The sequence below is a fragment of the Pithys albifrons genome, chromosome 9 (assembly GCF_047495875.1).
Source record: "Pithys albifrons albifrons isolate INPA30051 chromosome 9, PitAlb_v1, whole genome shotgun sequence".
NCBI classification, from domain to species: domain Eukaryota; kingdom Metazoa; phylum Chordata; class Aves; order Passeriformes; family Thamnophilidae; genus Pithys; species Pithys albifrons.
The window spans coordinates 268,410-284,673 of record NC_092466.1 but is presented as its reverse complement, the minus strand read 5'-3'; the positions used below and the strand labels follow the sequence as shown (position 1 = coordinate 284,673).

Below are 16,264 nucleotides of genomic sequence, written 5' to 3'. Positions count from 1 at the left end.
GTGACTTTAATCAAATGTGTGATACCACAGACACTGAACATTTTTCTTCCTCGATGCAAACACCAGAAGTACTTGTCTGAACTTTTTCATCTAGTCACACAAAATAAGAGCAGGTCAGCTGTTCATCAGTGCCACACAGGACAGTGTTGTTCCAGACATCAGATACCTTTTTCCTCACCTGAGTAGTGGGGTGTCCTATCAGAACAGGGCACTGAGGCCACACCACTACAAGAGGACACAAATAAAAGGACCAAGGGACTTTGACAGTGATGCAAGCAGTGGAAGGCACATCCCTTTGAAGGTCAGTTCTGAAAAACCAATGCCAAGATACTTGGCAAGGAGCCAAGGCAAAGGCAGTGGAGCTGGGTACCCAAACCTTGGCACAGAAGCTATTCCCTGCAGTTCCATCTATCCCTCCATTAGGATGTATTGGCACCAAACTGCCCAGCACTTCTCCTGATTTGGGAACCCCCCATCAGATGAGAGCAGCACCTTCCTATACCACCAGCCTGAGGGGAGGGCTCCATGGCACAGCACAGAACCCACAGATGACTGAAGCAGCACTGATTGAAGACAGTGAATGTAAGAGAAAATACAGGCCAGCTGGTGCCATTGTGTGTGATAATGAAGTTGTAAATTTAACATGGTCCTTGCATTTGCTGCTGAGAAGTTCCTCTGAAAGAGAAACACCTATTACATACCTTCCTCTTGTGAGGGTTGCACAGGGAATTTCATTTGCAGCAGGAGATCCACTGCCCAGTCCAGAGGTTTAGTAGCATCACTGAGGGGAAACTGATTACAATATAACCATTCAGCAAATTCCATCAGGTAATCAACACTCTGCCATTCATCTTCTTGTTTCTATAAAAGTAATAAAGGAGGAGTTAAATTTTATTTGTTAATGTAAACTATCAAAATGATATTTTAAATTTTAGTGTAGTCTGAACAGAAGCAAAAAATAAAAACTTGACAGTAAGCAGTTTTACTGGCATCATATAATCAGAGTTATGATACAGAGAATGTAACAGAAAACTCCACCAATTAATTCTTTATATTATTAAAATGTCTTGCTGCTCTTAGACATTTTTCTTTTGCAGGACTCAACTAAAATTTTCTGGATACAAAGATTCAACCATACAGAGTTTTCCTACAGAAGAGCAATCTCAAAGTTATAAAAAGTAATGGCCAACCATATGGCCACTCCACCAGTTCAGTTCTATACCTCATACAATTTGTAATCCCATGAATCACTTAAGAAGCATCCTTCCATCAGCATGGAAACTGTCTCGGTTTGAGGGAAAAACCAAAATGTTTTACCCACAAGCAGGGGAGGGGCCTCCTCCTCAATAATCACACCACTCTTTATCAAATTTAAGAAAAGGAATTTTAATACAAGAAGGATAACTGCTATATATATATATATATATATGTAAACAGACTAGTGCAACCCACTTCCCCAACACCATAAGAGAAAAAAAAAACAACAACAAAACCCAGCAGGTTTTCCTCCGGGAGAAAAGGTTATACTTAAGTGTCCTTGTCACAGCCCGCTGGCTGCAGAGTGAGTTTCAGTCCCTCTCCAGCGAAACAGACGAGCAGTGGGCTTTCAGATGGACTCAGTCTCTTTCCCTTGTGTTCCCCGTCCAAGAAGCAGAAAAGGTACGAGCGACCAGCAGCAAATCCAAGGCAGGTAGCAGCACGGCAGGAAAAAGTAATCCGAAGTAGGCAGCGGCAAGACAGCCAGGGAAAAACCCCAGCAGTAACCAGCAGGGCAGCCTGCCTCCTTGGAGCCCCCACTCCTTCCGTTCCGCCGAGCCAAGACTGAGGAGAATATCCAAAAAAAAACCAAAAGAGACAAACCTGCCCCCACCCCAGCGATCACAGTTAACTACTTCTTTTGTCAACCGCTGGCCTGGGCAGTTAAGTGGCAGGGGAGAGAATTTACATAATAATCCCAAACTACAACATTATCCACCCCTAAATTCTCTTCCATGCCGATACTCTACATTAAACTTAAATTTTCTTTCAAATAATTAAGTGTTTACAAATACAGTAATATGAGTCGTTTACCCAGAGATAAGTTCCCCTTGAGGTACACATCGTGTCTCTCCATCTTCCTGCATCACCCACCAGGTGGAACCAGATCCTTGAGCAAAGACAACCCCACGAATGGGTTTGCCTTTGCCTGAGGCAGGGTTGATCCAGACTGTTTTCCCTAGCATACCTCTCAGGTGTATTACAGGGACTTTGTCTCCATCTACAGTGTGAAGGGGTTCTGATTGGGCAGGGCCGGCTCGATTGACAGAGCCTCTAGTGTTGACTAGCCATGTAGCCTTTGCTAAGTGTTGATCCCAGTGTTTGAAAGTCCCTCCACCCAACGCCTTTAAAGTGGTTTTCAACAGTCCATTACACCGCTCAACTTTCCCGGCAGCTGGTGCATGGTAGGGGATATGATACACCCACTCAATGCCATGTTCTCTCGCCCAGGTAGCAACTAAGCTGTTTTTGAAATGAGTTCCATTATCTGACTCAATTCGTTCTGGGGTGCCATGTCGCCACAGCACTTGTTTTTCCAGGCCTAGGATGGTGTTCCGAGCAGTGGCGTGAGGCACTGGGTGTGTCTCCAGCCACCCTGTGGTTGCTTCCACCATGGTGAGCACATAGCGCTTGCCTTGGCGGGTCTGTGGCAGTGTGATGTAGTCAACCTGCCAGGCCTCCCCGTACTTATACTTATCCCAGCGTCCACCATACCACAGGGGCTTCACTCTCTTAGCCTGCTTAATGGCAGCACATGTCTCACAGTCGTGGATAACCTGAGAGATAATGTCCATGGTTAAATCCACCCCTCGGTCTCGTGCCCATTTATAAGTGGCATCTCTGCCCTGATGGCCCGAGGCATCATGGGCCCATCGAGCCAAGAACAGCTCTCCCTTGTGCTGCCAGTCCAGATCTGTCTGTGATACTTTCACTTGCGCAGCTCGGTCTGCCTGTTGGTTGTTGAGATGTTCCTCATTGGCCCGATTTTTGGGCACGTGTGCGTCTACGTGGCGGACTCTCACAATCAGCTTCTCTACTCGGGTGGCAATATCTTGCCATATATCGGCAGCCCAGATGGGTTTCCCTCTGCGTTTCCAATTGGTTTTCTTCCATCGGTCTAACCATCCCCAGAGAGCATTGGCCACCATCCATGAGTCGGTGTAGAGGTAAAGCTTTGGCCATTTCTCTCGTTCAGCAATGTCCAGGGCCAACTGCACGGCTTTAAGCTCTGCAAACTGACTCGACCCACCTTCTCCTTCAGTAGCTTCTGCAACTTGTCGGGTGGGACTCCATACAGCTGCTTTCCATTTGCGATTAGTCCCTACAATGCGACAGGAGCCATCGGTGAAGAGGGCGTAGCGTATTTCCTCTTTTGGCAATTGATTGTATGGTGGAGCTTCTTCCGCACGTGTCACCTGCTCTTCCTCTTCATCTGCTAGACCAAAATTTTCACCTTCAGGCCAGTTTGTGATGATTTCCAGGATCCCAGGGCGATTTGATTTTCCTATACGGGCGCGCTGCGTAATCAGGGCAATCCACTTGCTCCAGGTAGCATCAGTGGCGTGATGTGTAGAGGCAGCCTGTCCTGACAACATCCACTTCAGCACTGGTAGTCGAGGTGCCAGAAACAGCTGTGCTTCTGTGCCAATCACCTCTGAGGCGGCTTGGACTCCTTCATAGGCGGCTAGGATCTCTTTCTCTGTGGGGGTATAGTTGGCTTCAGATCCTCTGTAGCCTCGGCTCCAGAATCCAAGTGGTCGGCCTCGAGTCTCACCAGGCACCTTCTGCCAAAGGCTCCAAGACAGGCCATTATTCCCGGCGGCGGAGTAGAGCATGTTCTGTACGTCTGGTCCTGTCCTGACTGGTCCAAGGGCTACAGCCTGAGCAATCTCATGCTTGATCTGGTCAAAGGCTTGTTGCTGCTCAGGGCCCCAGTGGAAATCATTCTTCTTACGGGTTACCAAGTAGAGAGGGCTTACGATCTGACTGTATGCTGGGATATGCATCCTCCAGAACCCTATGGCACCCAGGAAGGCTTGTGTTTCCTTTTTGCTGGTAGGTGGAGACATTGCTGTGATCTTATTGATGACTTCTGTTGGAATCTGACGGCGTCCATCCTGCCACTTCACTCCCAGGAACTGGATCTCTTGGGCTGGTCCCTTAACCTTACTCCGTTTGATGGCAAAGCCAGCTCCCAAAAGGATCTGGATGATTTTCTCTCCTTTCTGAAAAACCTCTTCTGCTGTGTCCCCCCACACAATGATGTCATCAATGTATTGCAGGTGTTCTGGAGCCTCACCCTTCTCCAGTGCAGTCTGGATCAGTCCATGACAGATGGTGGGACTGTGTTTCCACCCCTGGGGTAGTCGGTTCCAGGTGTACTGCACGCCCCTCCAGGTGAAAGCAAACTGTGGCCTGCACTCTGGTGCCAGAGGAATGGAGAAGAACGCATTAGCAATGTCAATAGTGGCATACCACTTTGCTGCCCTGGACTCCAGTTCATACTGGAGCTCCAGCATGTCCGGCACAGCGGCACTCAGCGGTGGGGTAACTTCATTCAAGCCACGATAGTCCACAGTCAATCTCCATTCTCCATCAGACTTATGCACAGGCCAGATGGGGCTGTTGAAGGGTGAGTGGGTTTTGCTGACCACCCCTTGGCTCTCCAGTTCACGGATCATCTTATGGATGGGGATCACAGCATCACGGTTCGTTCGGTATTGCCGACGGTGCACTGTCGTGGTGGCAATTGGCACTTGCTGTTCCTCAACTTTCAACAGTCCAACAGCAGAAGGACTTTCTGAGAGACCTGGCAATGAGTTCAATTGTTCAATCCCTTCTGTCTGTACAGTGGCTATTCCAAAAGCCCATCTATGCCCCTTTGGGTCCTTAAAATATCCATTCCTGAGGTAGTCAATGCCCAGGATACATGGGGCGGCTGGACCAGTCACAATGGGGTGTTTCTGCCAATCTCTCCCTGTCAAGCTCACTTCAGCTTCTAGCACAGTCAACTCTTGAGATCCCCCTGTCACCCCAGAAATAGAAATAGTTTCTGAGCCCACATGTCCTGATGGCATTAATGTGCATTGAGCGCCAGTATCAACCAAAGCCTTATACTTTTGTGGGTCTGATGTACCAGGCCATCGAATCCACACAGTCCAATAGACACGGTTGTCCCGTGCCTCTACCTGGCTAGAGGCAGGGCCCCTCTAACACTGATCCTGGTCATAGCGGTCAGAACCTTTTCTCGATGAGTACACCTGGGAGGTGCCCTCCTGTGGGTCAGATTCTTGCCCGTGGGAAACTGGGACTGCACTTACTCTCACTGACCTTCTTCCATTCTCCTTCAGTTCTTGTACTCGGGCTGCAAGGGCACGGGTGGGTTTCCCATCCCACCGTCCCATGTCTTCTCCATGTTTGGCCAGGAAGTACCACATCTCAGTTCGTGAGGTCTGTCCACTTCCTCTGGCTGGGGGGCGTCTGGCTCTGACTTCAGAGGTTCTCATTCGCACTGGTGCCACTTGGAGACTTTCCCTAATTTCCTCTCTGATCGCTTTTACCTCTGCAGGCAGCGTCTTGAGACTCTCAACCAATGTCTCTACAGCAGAAATACGGGCCTGCGTTGGGCTGTGGGTCATGCTTTCATATATCCGGAGCTTATTTGCTACAGCGCCCACTGTTTCTTGGTTCTCTTCCCTATACATGGATGCCAGGAAATCGGTGTATTCAGCTGGCCCCGAGCGTGAAAGGTCCCACCACATATGTGGTGTGCATCTGACCTTGTCAGGGTCATTATTGGCTTGCCCACCTCTTCCAAAAAGCACGTCCATCATTGCCATCTCCCTCAGACGTAAAATTCCTTCTTCCATCGTCTTCCAAGTCTTCCTAATATGATGTTCCTGCAGGATTTCTCTATAAACAAACTTCTCTCTTACACTCGTTAGAAGTCGTGCCCAGAGTGAAAGGGGCTTTGATTCCCTCACGAACACCTGTTCAATAGCCACGTCCTGGGCCAGAGCCCCCAAAAACCTGGCTTCAGCACCATCCAGTTGTAAGGTTTCACCCATAAGGTCCCAAACTCGGATCAACCAAGTCAGGATGGGCTCACCCGGGTGTCGAGCAATGTCTTTCCGCAAACTACGGAGATTATCAAATGACAATGACTCAGTGATAATCTCAGGCTCTGGGTCTGCTTGCTGTGGAGGTGCAGCAGCCCCCTCATCGTCTGCTGGATGGTCTAATTTGGTCTTATATTTCCTTTTCTGAATAGGGGCAACTTCCATAGGCTTGGCCTGTCCTCCTGGTTTAGCCTCATCCTTTTCTCCCTTCACTGTGGCATCAGGGGTTTTATTCTCTCGCTTTTCCCCCTTCACTGGGCTAGGTTTCTGAATGCATTCTGGAAAAACCCTGGCCCTACCTTCAAACATTCTGTAAGCTGCAGGGATACAACCCTGCAGAAAAACCATAAAGAGCAAGATATCTCTGGCATCCAGGGAGAATTTAAACATCTCAAAAGCTGTTGTAGCAGACTTGAATGGGGAATGGACAAAGGGTTGGGAGAAGAGATTCCCCTTTGTTCCTTCCCAAGGGTCCGTACTATTATCACTGAATCCCCAGAGGTAGCAGCTTAGGTTGCGGCAGGAAAACAGCCTGGAGAGCACCACCCACATGACATCCAAAGGCATCGAATTCATGGCACCATAAATCCAGAGTAAGAACTCAATAATAATTGCGGCTATTTGAGTTTTGCTCATTGATTTGTTGATAAGACTTAAACCTGCCGCTCCTTTTGGCATGAATTTGTACCAACAAAAAGCCAATATATTATACAGGACGGTCCTGATGAACTCTAAGCTCAAGACCCACATGGTGCCACAAAATAGCAGTTATCCTTCTTTGTTTACAAGCCCCACACGTTGGGCGCCAAGAAATGTCTCGGTTTGAGGGAAAAACCAAAATGTTTTACCCACAAGCAGGGGAGGGGCCTCCTCCTCAATAATCACACCACTCTTTATCAAATTTAAGAAAAGGAATTTTAATACAAGAAGGATAACTGCTATATATATATATATATATATGTAAACAGACTAGTGCAACCCACTTCCCCAACACCATAAGAGAAAAAAAAAACAACAACAAAACCCAGCAGGTTTTCCTCCGGGAGAAAAGGTTATACTTAAGTGTCCTTGTCACAGCCCGCTGGCTGCAGAGTGAGTTTCAGTCCCTCTCCAGCGAAACAGACGAGCAGTGGGCTTTCAGATGGACTCAGTCTCTTTCCCTTGTGTTCCCCGTCCAAGAAGCAGAAAAGGTACGAGCGACCAGCAGCAAATCCAAGGCAGGTAGCAGCACGGCAGGAAAAAGTAATCCGAAGTAGGCAGCGGCAAGACAGCCAGGGAAAACCCCAGCAGTAACCAGCAGGGCAGCCTGCCTCCTTGGAGCCCCCACTCCCCCGTTCCGCCGAGCCAAGACTGAGGAGAATATCCAAAAAAAAACCAAAAGAGACAAACCTGCCCCCACCCCAGCGATCACAGTTAACTACTTCTTTTGTCAACCGCTGGCCTGGGCAGTTAAGTGGCAGGGGAGAGAATTTACATAATAATCCCAAACTACAACAGAAACAAACAGCAGCAACTGACAAACCTGTGAAGCAATGATTGCATTTTGGAAACAGCTCAACTGGCCAGCAGTACTTCTGGAGACTGTCGCCAAGTGACGCCACATCTGTGACAAATACTCTTTATTTTCACGACTGATTTTCTGAATGGCCACCATAAAATTGCGTCCCAATCCTGCCCTCACTGTAGCCATGTGTTTGAAAATCAGGCTAGAAAAAGATCCAACAAATTATAAATTATGTGCATCTGTACCTTTACAGTAACTTTGTAGATCTACTAGTTCATATCAGTATGGTACAAAGATGCAAAGTTTGCAAACTGTCATAAAAGGGCATAAAACCTGGAACTTGGGTAAGATTATAGAAACAGAACCCTGGATAATTACTTTCCATTTAATGCAAATGAGTTTGCAGTTAGGAAAATTAAAGCTTCTGCCTCATAGCCACATTTCATGCATCTATTTTCTTGGACAGTACGATATTACTGATATACAAGTTTTTTAAAAACTAGATTTACAGATTAATGACAGGAAGCACTGCCTATGCATGTCTTTCTCATTGAAAAGATACAACAGTGTTTTCTGTTCTAAGAACAGACAGGCTGATAAATAGTATTTTCCCCATGTAAAATAAAAAAATACTCAAAGAGTTTTATATTTCTCAAGAATCAAGATGCTTATTTTAATAAAAGTAAGTGAACCAACTTACAGCTTGTGTCTTGTCTGAGGCAAAACTTGAACAGCTTCATCCAGGACTTTAAGTGCTGTCTCCCAATCAGCTTTATCACCATATATGTGGAATAATAACCCATATAATGAGATTCTTATTATCAGATCTTCCTCAGCACCTTTGAAGCATATTCAAATGATTTATTAATATATTGCAGAATTAGAAGAACGATATTACAAAATACTGGGCTTCTATTACCAGATCAAAAAAGGAAGAACATGCCTGGGAGAAGGCGTTCAACTGCTAACCCAATACTTTGAAAATCCTTTGTCATCCACTGATGCAAAGGCCACGTGTCTTTCGTTTCCTAAAGAGACATAAAAAAAAGGGGAAAAAAAGGCCTTTATCTTTCAGTTATATCTTCAAGGATTACTGAACTTCTGTTTTATCTGTAAACCAATCCATACAGCGACTATGAACTAGTAACCTGTAACTTAAATAGCTGCTTGAGCACAGGAAAGCCACAGGCATTTCTCCAGATTTGAGTCCTGTAATACCAACCCAATACAACAATAACCAGCAGACTCAATAATATTCAATCAGTTACAGTCATTAAATAACAAGAACTCTCGAAGTCGTCTCAGAGAATCAGAGGAGTTGAAGCAGACAGAGACCCTCTGGAGGTCTCTGTCCTACACTCCTGCTCCAGGCTTTACCTGGGAAAATCTATCACGATTCTCACACAAAGACTGGAAATTTGTTAACCATTTCCCTCTCTACAACACAGTTTTCCATCTTCAAAGGTAAATTCATTATCTTGTTTGACAAACAGATCCACATATGACATGTTGACTGTTGAATACACAAAGGACAATGCCAATAAGTTAATTGAGCTACAGTCACAACCTTTGGGTATTACATTAGCATTGTCAGAGATTTATCAGATTTGGTCAATCAGTATTTACTTCCATGAAGGCACAAAATCTGACTGATTTAGTGGCCTTCTGCAACGGAGTGACTGCATCAGTGGACAACGAAAGAACTACAGATGTGATCCACCTGTCCTTCTGCGAGACCTTGGACACGGTGCCCCACAGCCTTGCTGCTGATGAACTGGACAGATACAGGTTTGCTGGATGGAACGTTGGATGCACAAGGAAGTGACTGGATGGCTGCACCTGAAGAGTTCCAGTCACTGGCTCCACATCCAATGGAAACCAGTAACGAGTGGTATCCCACAGGTTCTTACTGGGACCAACACTGTTTAGTTCATCGCTGACATACTCGAGGGGGTTGAGGGCACTGCCAGCACATCTGCCGGTGACACCGAGGGGAGTGGTGGCCTTCACTCACTAGAGGGAGGAGGTGTCACCCAGAGGCACCCTGAGAGGCCGCAGGAGTGGGTCCAAGGGAACCCTGTGAAGTTCAGCAAGGTCCTGCACCTCTGTCAGGGCAAACCCCACCACCAGAGCAGACTGGGGAACGAACGGAGAGCAGTCCTGCAGTGAAGGATTTGAGGGTACTGGGGAATGAACATCTGGACATCTGCTGGTATATGCTTCTCCAGATGGGACTGCATTTTAAAAGTGCCTAGTCAGCCTAATCAGGGATCACTGGAGAGCTGTTCCTGCCTCTTCGAAAGGTTTCCACGGTGTGTATGTATCAAAATAATTGGGTAACTCCAGAAATAATCAAATACTGAACACTGTTTATAGGAAATAATTTTTCCTAACTATTATCTGAAGTTACTGCTAACTCATAAGAATTACTAACATTTTCAAACATAAAAGATCTATGCTACCTAAACTGTAAACTCATTGTCTTCATTAAAGTCTTTCTTTTTAATACAATTTATTAAGGATTCACTCTGAAAATACACTCTGGTAGTGAGTTAATGATATACATGCAATGAAATATTCCTTTTTAATAATTTTAAATATATCCCTGGAAATAAATGAAAATTTAGGACTGTGCTTATGGCAGTTACTTTTATGTATCTAAACACTGTCAAAATCCCATTAAGCTTACAGTCTTCACTGTGCTTTCAAGTACACATTGTACTCATCAGGTCCCACACACTCAGAATAAGGAGACCAGTCACCATCTCTGATTATCTGCAATTTAAACATGGCTTGAGGAGAACTGAAACTGAAGTTTTTATTGCTCTACTACACTGCTTGATGATCTGAGATGCACTCTTATTTGTACCACTGAGCTTGGATGCAGAGTCATCAACAATCCCTTCAAGTTCTAATTGAAATTGTGCCCATGGAAATGCACAGGAAAACTCACATGAACTTCACTGACACGTAAATGAAATCTAGAAGGAGAAATAGATCAGCTCTGTCGAGTTCTGAAGTAAGAGAAGTTGAAAATGTACATGGACGTTTCAGTGTGCAGAAGGAAGTCCACGTGGTGAGATGTGTTGTACAATGCACATCACCTACATATTGCTTCAGGGGGGATGACTTCTCTGGATTACACACACTGTTCATCACCAACAAGTATTTAATTTTATCACAGACTCCATGCCATCTAAATTATAACTTCTTCCTATGCCAAAGTGCTAAATAGTCTGTTAAAAGCCTGAAGATATGCAAAGTGAAAATTCCTTTTTGCAGGTAAGAGAAATTTGAATCTGCATATAGGGGGAGCCTTCATTTAGTAACACTTTTTTTTTCTGAGCAAGTGTTTTAGGATCTATTATCAGAGTTTCTAGAAGTGACTTTTTTTCCTGGATTTTCAGAATTTTCTAAATCAGAGAGCAAATTACTTTGAGGAAAACTTTTATGAGTTTGACAAGTGCCTAAAATCCTAAGAATCATCAAATGGACTAAAAAGTATGTGAGTCCCTGTATGTCCAACGTGTGTTATGTGAACGAAGGTAAGAAAACCATGAGTGTGTTTATGCCAAGTAAGTCCCTTTCCCCTCTTAGGAAAGATATCTTGAAGCTTCTTTACCATCAGAACCAATCACTGAACACAAGCACAGTTAACAATACCTGTTAGAAACTCTTACCTGTTTATTTTTAGATTCTGCTTTAATGATACTCTTAAGAATTATTTCAGTAGGTTCTTTAAGCTGTTCTCTGTCATGTGGAGAGCCCAGCCAAGGTAAACATGCATTCCAAAAGTGTCTTGCTGCAAACATTACGAGGGAGTAATTTCCAGCTTCACCTGCATACCTGAAGAAAGAGGAGCAAATCTTAATGAGGGAAAACAATCCCACTTCAGCCAAAATAAAGGAGTTTACTTCTACAAATATTTGGGTTTACCTGATTTACACACCACCATATGTAATCTCAGCAGTGAGGAATTAGCATATGAACTTCATACAAAAGGTGATTTCCATTTTTATATACCAAACACCTTCCCACATTCAGAAGTAGCAATAAATAAGTAGCATATTGATTACTTTAATGTATTTCTGTACAATCTTAGTTCAAGAGCATTCATTAAAAACAGCAGAAATCTACTTAAGATGTTGCCATAATACACTTTTTTGGCTTCCTATTATGTTAACTTCTCATTCTAAAAACTATCAAAAAATAGAACAAAACAATTATTAACAAGCTATGGATTTTTGTTAAGCACAGTGTCCCAAGTGCCTCCAGCTGCATTCAAATTGCTTTAAGCACAGTTTATGCAAATGTTACTTTGAATTAATAAAATTTAATAATTCTCCAGACTGTGATACAACATAATAATCACCTGAGTGAGCAAAAGCTTGAAAATTTAGTGAAAAATGATGCGTTGGTTTAATATAATCACGAACTGAATAGTTTTACTATTTTTATAAAAGCAGTTTTTTGAAACTGGCAATCTGATCACTCTCTAGACAGCACCTTTTAGATGACATTTAGACTCCTGCAGCCAATTCTAGGCCAGCCAACACATGCCAGACATGGGCAAATCACAAGGAGTGCTGTGCAGGGCCACCAAGATGATCCAAGGACTGGACTGCACTTGCTTTGAGAAGAGGGACAGGTGAGGAGTCAACTTTGGGGGACCTAATGAGGAGAAGTTTCTTCTTGAGAAGCACCGCTCAGGCTCCTCCCAGTGCATGGCAGGCCAAGCAGGAACAGGCCCAACTTGAAATGAGCAGGGTTCAGAGTGTGGACATGCAGAGATCCCCCGTGAACATGGCCAGGCAGTGCTGCAGGGCACTCACACAGGCCGAGGGCCTTCCCTCAGGACCAGACTGGACAAAGCCCGGGGCTGACCCTGCTTTCAGCAAGAAGAATCTGCACCAGATCCCTTCTGAAGTCCTGCCAGCCATGCTTGCCTATGATCCCATGACACTACAAGACCAGCTATGTGGAAAGGACAAATTTACTGAAGTAGAAAAGTTTCTCAAATCCTTTGTTAAACATTTTAACTTGGAAATATTTTGACTTTTATCAGTTTGGGGAGAAAATATGTTGATTCCCAAACTGGTAATCAAATTTTAGATATGTTTTATATTAGTCTTCTCTCAAAATAAAACATACCTGGCACTCTGAGCAAAGGCTTTTGATGCTGCTACACGCAGATGTTTTCTTCCAGACAGATGTTCCATTATGCTCTGTCCTTGTATACAGGCAGTGGTGCTTAATATTTCTTGTCTCACTCTGTCACCGGGCCTGCACAAAGGTGAACACTTCAGGAAGTGCTGTCTTCCAGTCTAAGACCTTCCCAGTTCCTATCAATGATGTTTTCAAGTTGCCACTATGTAGATGTCCCTTGCTTTGGAAGTTACAAATGCTTCTGCTGAGTTTTATTTTAAAATTATAAAACATTTCAAAAACTGAACATTTTGTGAAAAGATAAAGTACCTTTTTCACACTTCCAACGAAAATAAATCTGTAAAATCAGATTTAAAAAAAAATATTATCTATATTTAGGAAGGGAAGAAATTAGATGAGTAGTTTTCTCTTCATGTTTCTCTATTGTACTTCAAACAAAATATTAGTCCAAAATCAGACTTACACAGTAAGCAATTCAAAACAGAAATGAGGAAAACTAGACAACTTTTGATACTTTTTTTTTAATTTGTAATGCTTATGTTTGGTAAATTATGCAAAGGGCTCTAGAGAAATTGATATAGATCCTATTCTACTATATTTAAAAGAAAACAATGTAGGTTTCAATGTCACAGTTAATCAGTTAAAAATTAATAAGCCAATAAATTTGAAACTTTTGGTTAATAGTGACTTTGTAAGAAAGAAGAACCACAATCTGCAGGATTTTTAACGTGTTAGTTACCAGGTGCAAACCCTCCAGCTGCCCTGTGCTACCCTGTGTGAGAACTGACAGCCCCGGTCCGGGCACACCAGAGGGCACCAGTGCCCGCAGCACGACCCAGCAACACGGTCAGAACCAACTCCCTGGCCCCAGGCTGTGGAAACAGCATTGACGATCCATGACTACAATGCTTTGTCAAAGAATCAAACACTTCAGCATTCATCACCTTGCTGATTGCTGGATGTGCAGCAAGTATTCTCTCAATTTCTGTAAAGATCTGAAACTATGCGTTTCATATTAGGGTATCTTACTTGGTGTTACACGGGTTTTGTTTCACCAGGCAGAAAACAAGCACGAGTTTCAAAGAGCAGAACACTGTTTTTAAAGGGAAGTTACTTTGGAGAGAAAAAATTGAACAATATATTGTACCCAAATCTTTTCATATGTTTATTTTAAACTTCCTCCATTCCAAAAAATTGCTGATTCTTTCCTCTTCTGACAAAATTAAATCCTGCTTTTGGAGGAAATTAAGTAAAAAAATAGAGGGATCAAAGGATATCACCTTTCTGTACTAAAGGACTCTACCAACAGATCCATTATTTATGAAATCCTTCTGTGACTTTTTTTTTGTTTGGTTGGCTTACTTTGGTTTTTTCTTTGATTTGGAATGAAAGTTTTGAATTATCACTTAAGTAAGAGACTGGGCTTTTAGAGACATGAGTTTCATTCCTAATGCACCCCTGTGCACAGTGGCATTGAGTCCATAAGGGGCACCTGACAGCAGAGCCTGCAATCCAGGAGCTGCTGTCAGCTTCCATCACCCCCAGGCTCACCCTGGCCCAGGAACTGTGGAGACCCTTGGTGTACTAGAGGCAGGTCAGCACTGGAAGCAATTTGCATCAGCAGAAGAACTTGAATCAGCTATTTTCTGCCTGGAGATTATAAAACAGTCAAAATACCATGATTGCCAGAGACCATTTCAGAAAAGCAATCATTCCTGGGATGACCTGCTGACTCACTTGGATAACAAACTTCATCTGTCTTCCTGAACTGGGTCCAGAGCCACAATCTGGATCTCTCACTGCCTTTCACTTTCATCTCTAACTGTACAGTTTCTTTGCAAAAAAAGATCCTTTCATTTTTGGTTATGTCACCAGTGGCATTTACCCTCTACATTATTTCTTTAAAGCTTAGTTCAATTACACCAGGTATCTTGCAAAATTCCATGTACTTACATGTCCAATTTCTTCGTATCTCTGTTGTGGACAGAATTCCCATCTGATTCCAAGATCCTTTTGGAACAAGTTGTCACTATTTCATAGTCTTGTGACACATACGCGAAATAGGTAAGTCGTGTCAGTGTCTGCAGCTCCACTAAGGAATCTGACCAACTGCATTCCAAAGCCAGTTTCACTAACTAGCAGGGAAAAAGAAAGAAAAAAGAGGAAAAAAGGAAGAAAAAAAGACTTTAAATTTTAGGGGTTTATTATGCTCTTTTCCACAGCACTTACATGTTTACAGATGTATCTTCCTTACAATCCAGCTGGGCATGGAACACATGCACGATAAAACCATCCAGAAAACTAAAGAGCTGCAAGTACAACCACAATATACAAGAGAAGCATCATTCACCTTATACCACACTGTGTGTAAATTCAGCTGTAAGTGTGCATGCCCTTTGGCCAGAAGTATCTGCCATGACTTATTCTGTCCTCAGTCCTCTCTCAAAAATCAGTGGAACAGGACTCAAAATTCAGAGACCATTTGAGTTAAGCCAAAGTGAGAATGGGAGATAGAACTGGTTCTACAACAACCAGTCGTTGTAATATAAAATTGAGATATATATAAATATATGGAAGCTTGGATTCCATAACCTTACAGGTCTTTTCCAACCTAAACATATATATATATGTTGTTTCATATCTAGATTTATCGTAGGATCTAAATGTTTTCATTCCTTTCCGTTCCAGCTGTGCTTGTTAATGAATTGGGCCAAATGCAAACGCTGTCATATGAAACCAAGCCAGCACAGCAATACCTAAAGCCAACTCATAGTACTTGGCATAAATCTGTAAACTAGAATTCGATACCTACAAATTTATGAGGGCCCAGATCCCATTCTGCAGAAAGAAGAATTTCTACAAAAGTGTTGGCCAATACCACCAGATTCCCAGCTAAATGGGGAAATACATCCCAGCTAAGAAAGCTCTTTACAAGAGTTAGAAACTATAAAGATGGTAATCAAACAGGTAAGGCTACAACTCACTGTTTTGAAAATATAAGGTATAAAGCTTTCTACACTACCTCTGTTGCTCTTGAGCAGCCTGGTAACCAACAGGATCACAGGAAAACTCACTGTTCATTGTGAGCAACTACCAAAGACTGACCAAAAGCAAGTACTTCAAGAAAATACACATTGTATAAGACTCATCAACAAGTCACCTAATTCTTTAAATATTAACCAAGTGTAGTTGTAACTGCCAAAAGTAACTTCACTACAATGTGAAGTTTTCTGTTGACATTTTGAATACTTCTAACATGAACCCTACACCTCCCTACAACTCCCTGACAGGAGCAGGGAGCCGGTTCAGGGGTGTCGGGCTCTGCTCTCAGGGACACGGGACAGGACAAGAGGAAACAGCCTGAGCTGTGCCAGGGGAGGTTTAGTTTGGCTATTGGGGAAATTCCTCCACAGAAAGTGCTGTCCAGGCCTGGCACAGC

The 16,264-nt window shown here is 43.5% G+C and overlaps 1 protein-coding gene across 2 annotated transcripts in view; it reads right to left on the bottom strand.

The window, feature by feature from the left end:
• The window catches only part of CFAP46 (cilia and flagella associated protein 46), a 75,620-nt gene that overhangs the window by 33,636 nt on the left and 25,720 nt on the right, over positions 1 to 16,264 (bottom strand). For both annotated transcript variants that reach the window (XM_071564374.1, XM_071564375.1), the window contains exons 22-28: positions 14,779 to 14,960; positions 12,811 to 12,942; positions 11,340 to 11,505; positions 8,603 to 8,687; positions 8,360 to 8,498; positions 7,678 to 7,861; positions 702 to 861 (exon numbers count right to left, since the gene is read on the bottom strand). In XM_071564374.1, coding sequence (XP_071420475.1) covers positions 702 to 861; positions 7,678 to 7,861; positions 8,360 to 8,498; positions 8,603 to 8,687; positions 11,340 to 11,505; positions 12,811 to 12,942; positions 14,779 to 14,960 — 1,048 coding nt within the window. The remainder of the gene's footprint in view (positions 1 to 701; positions 862 to 7,677; positions 7,862 to 8,359; positions 8,499 to 8,602; positions 8,688 to 11,339; positions 11,506 to 12,810; positions 12,943 to 14,778; positions 14,961 to 16,264) is intronic.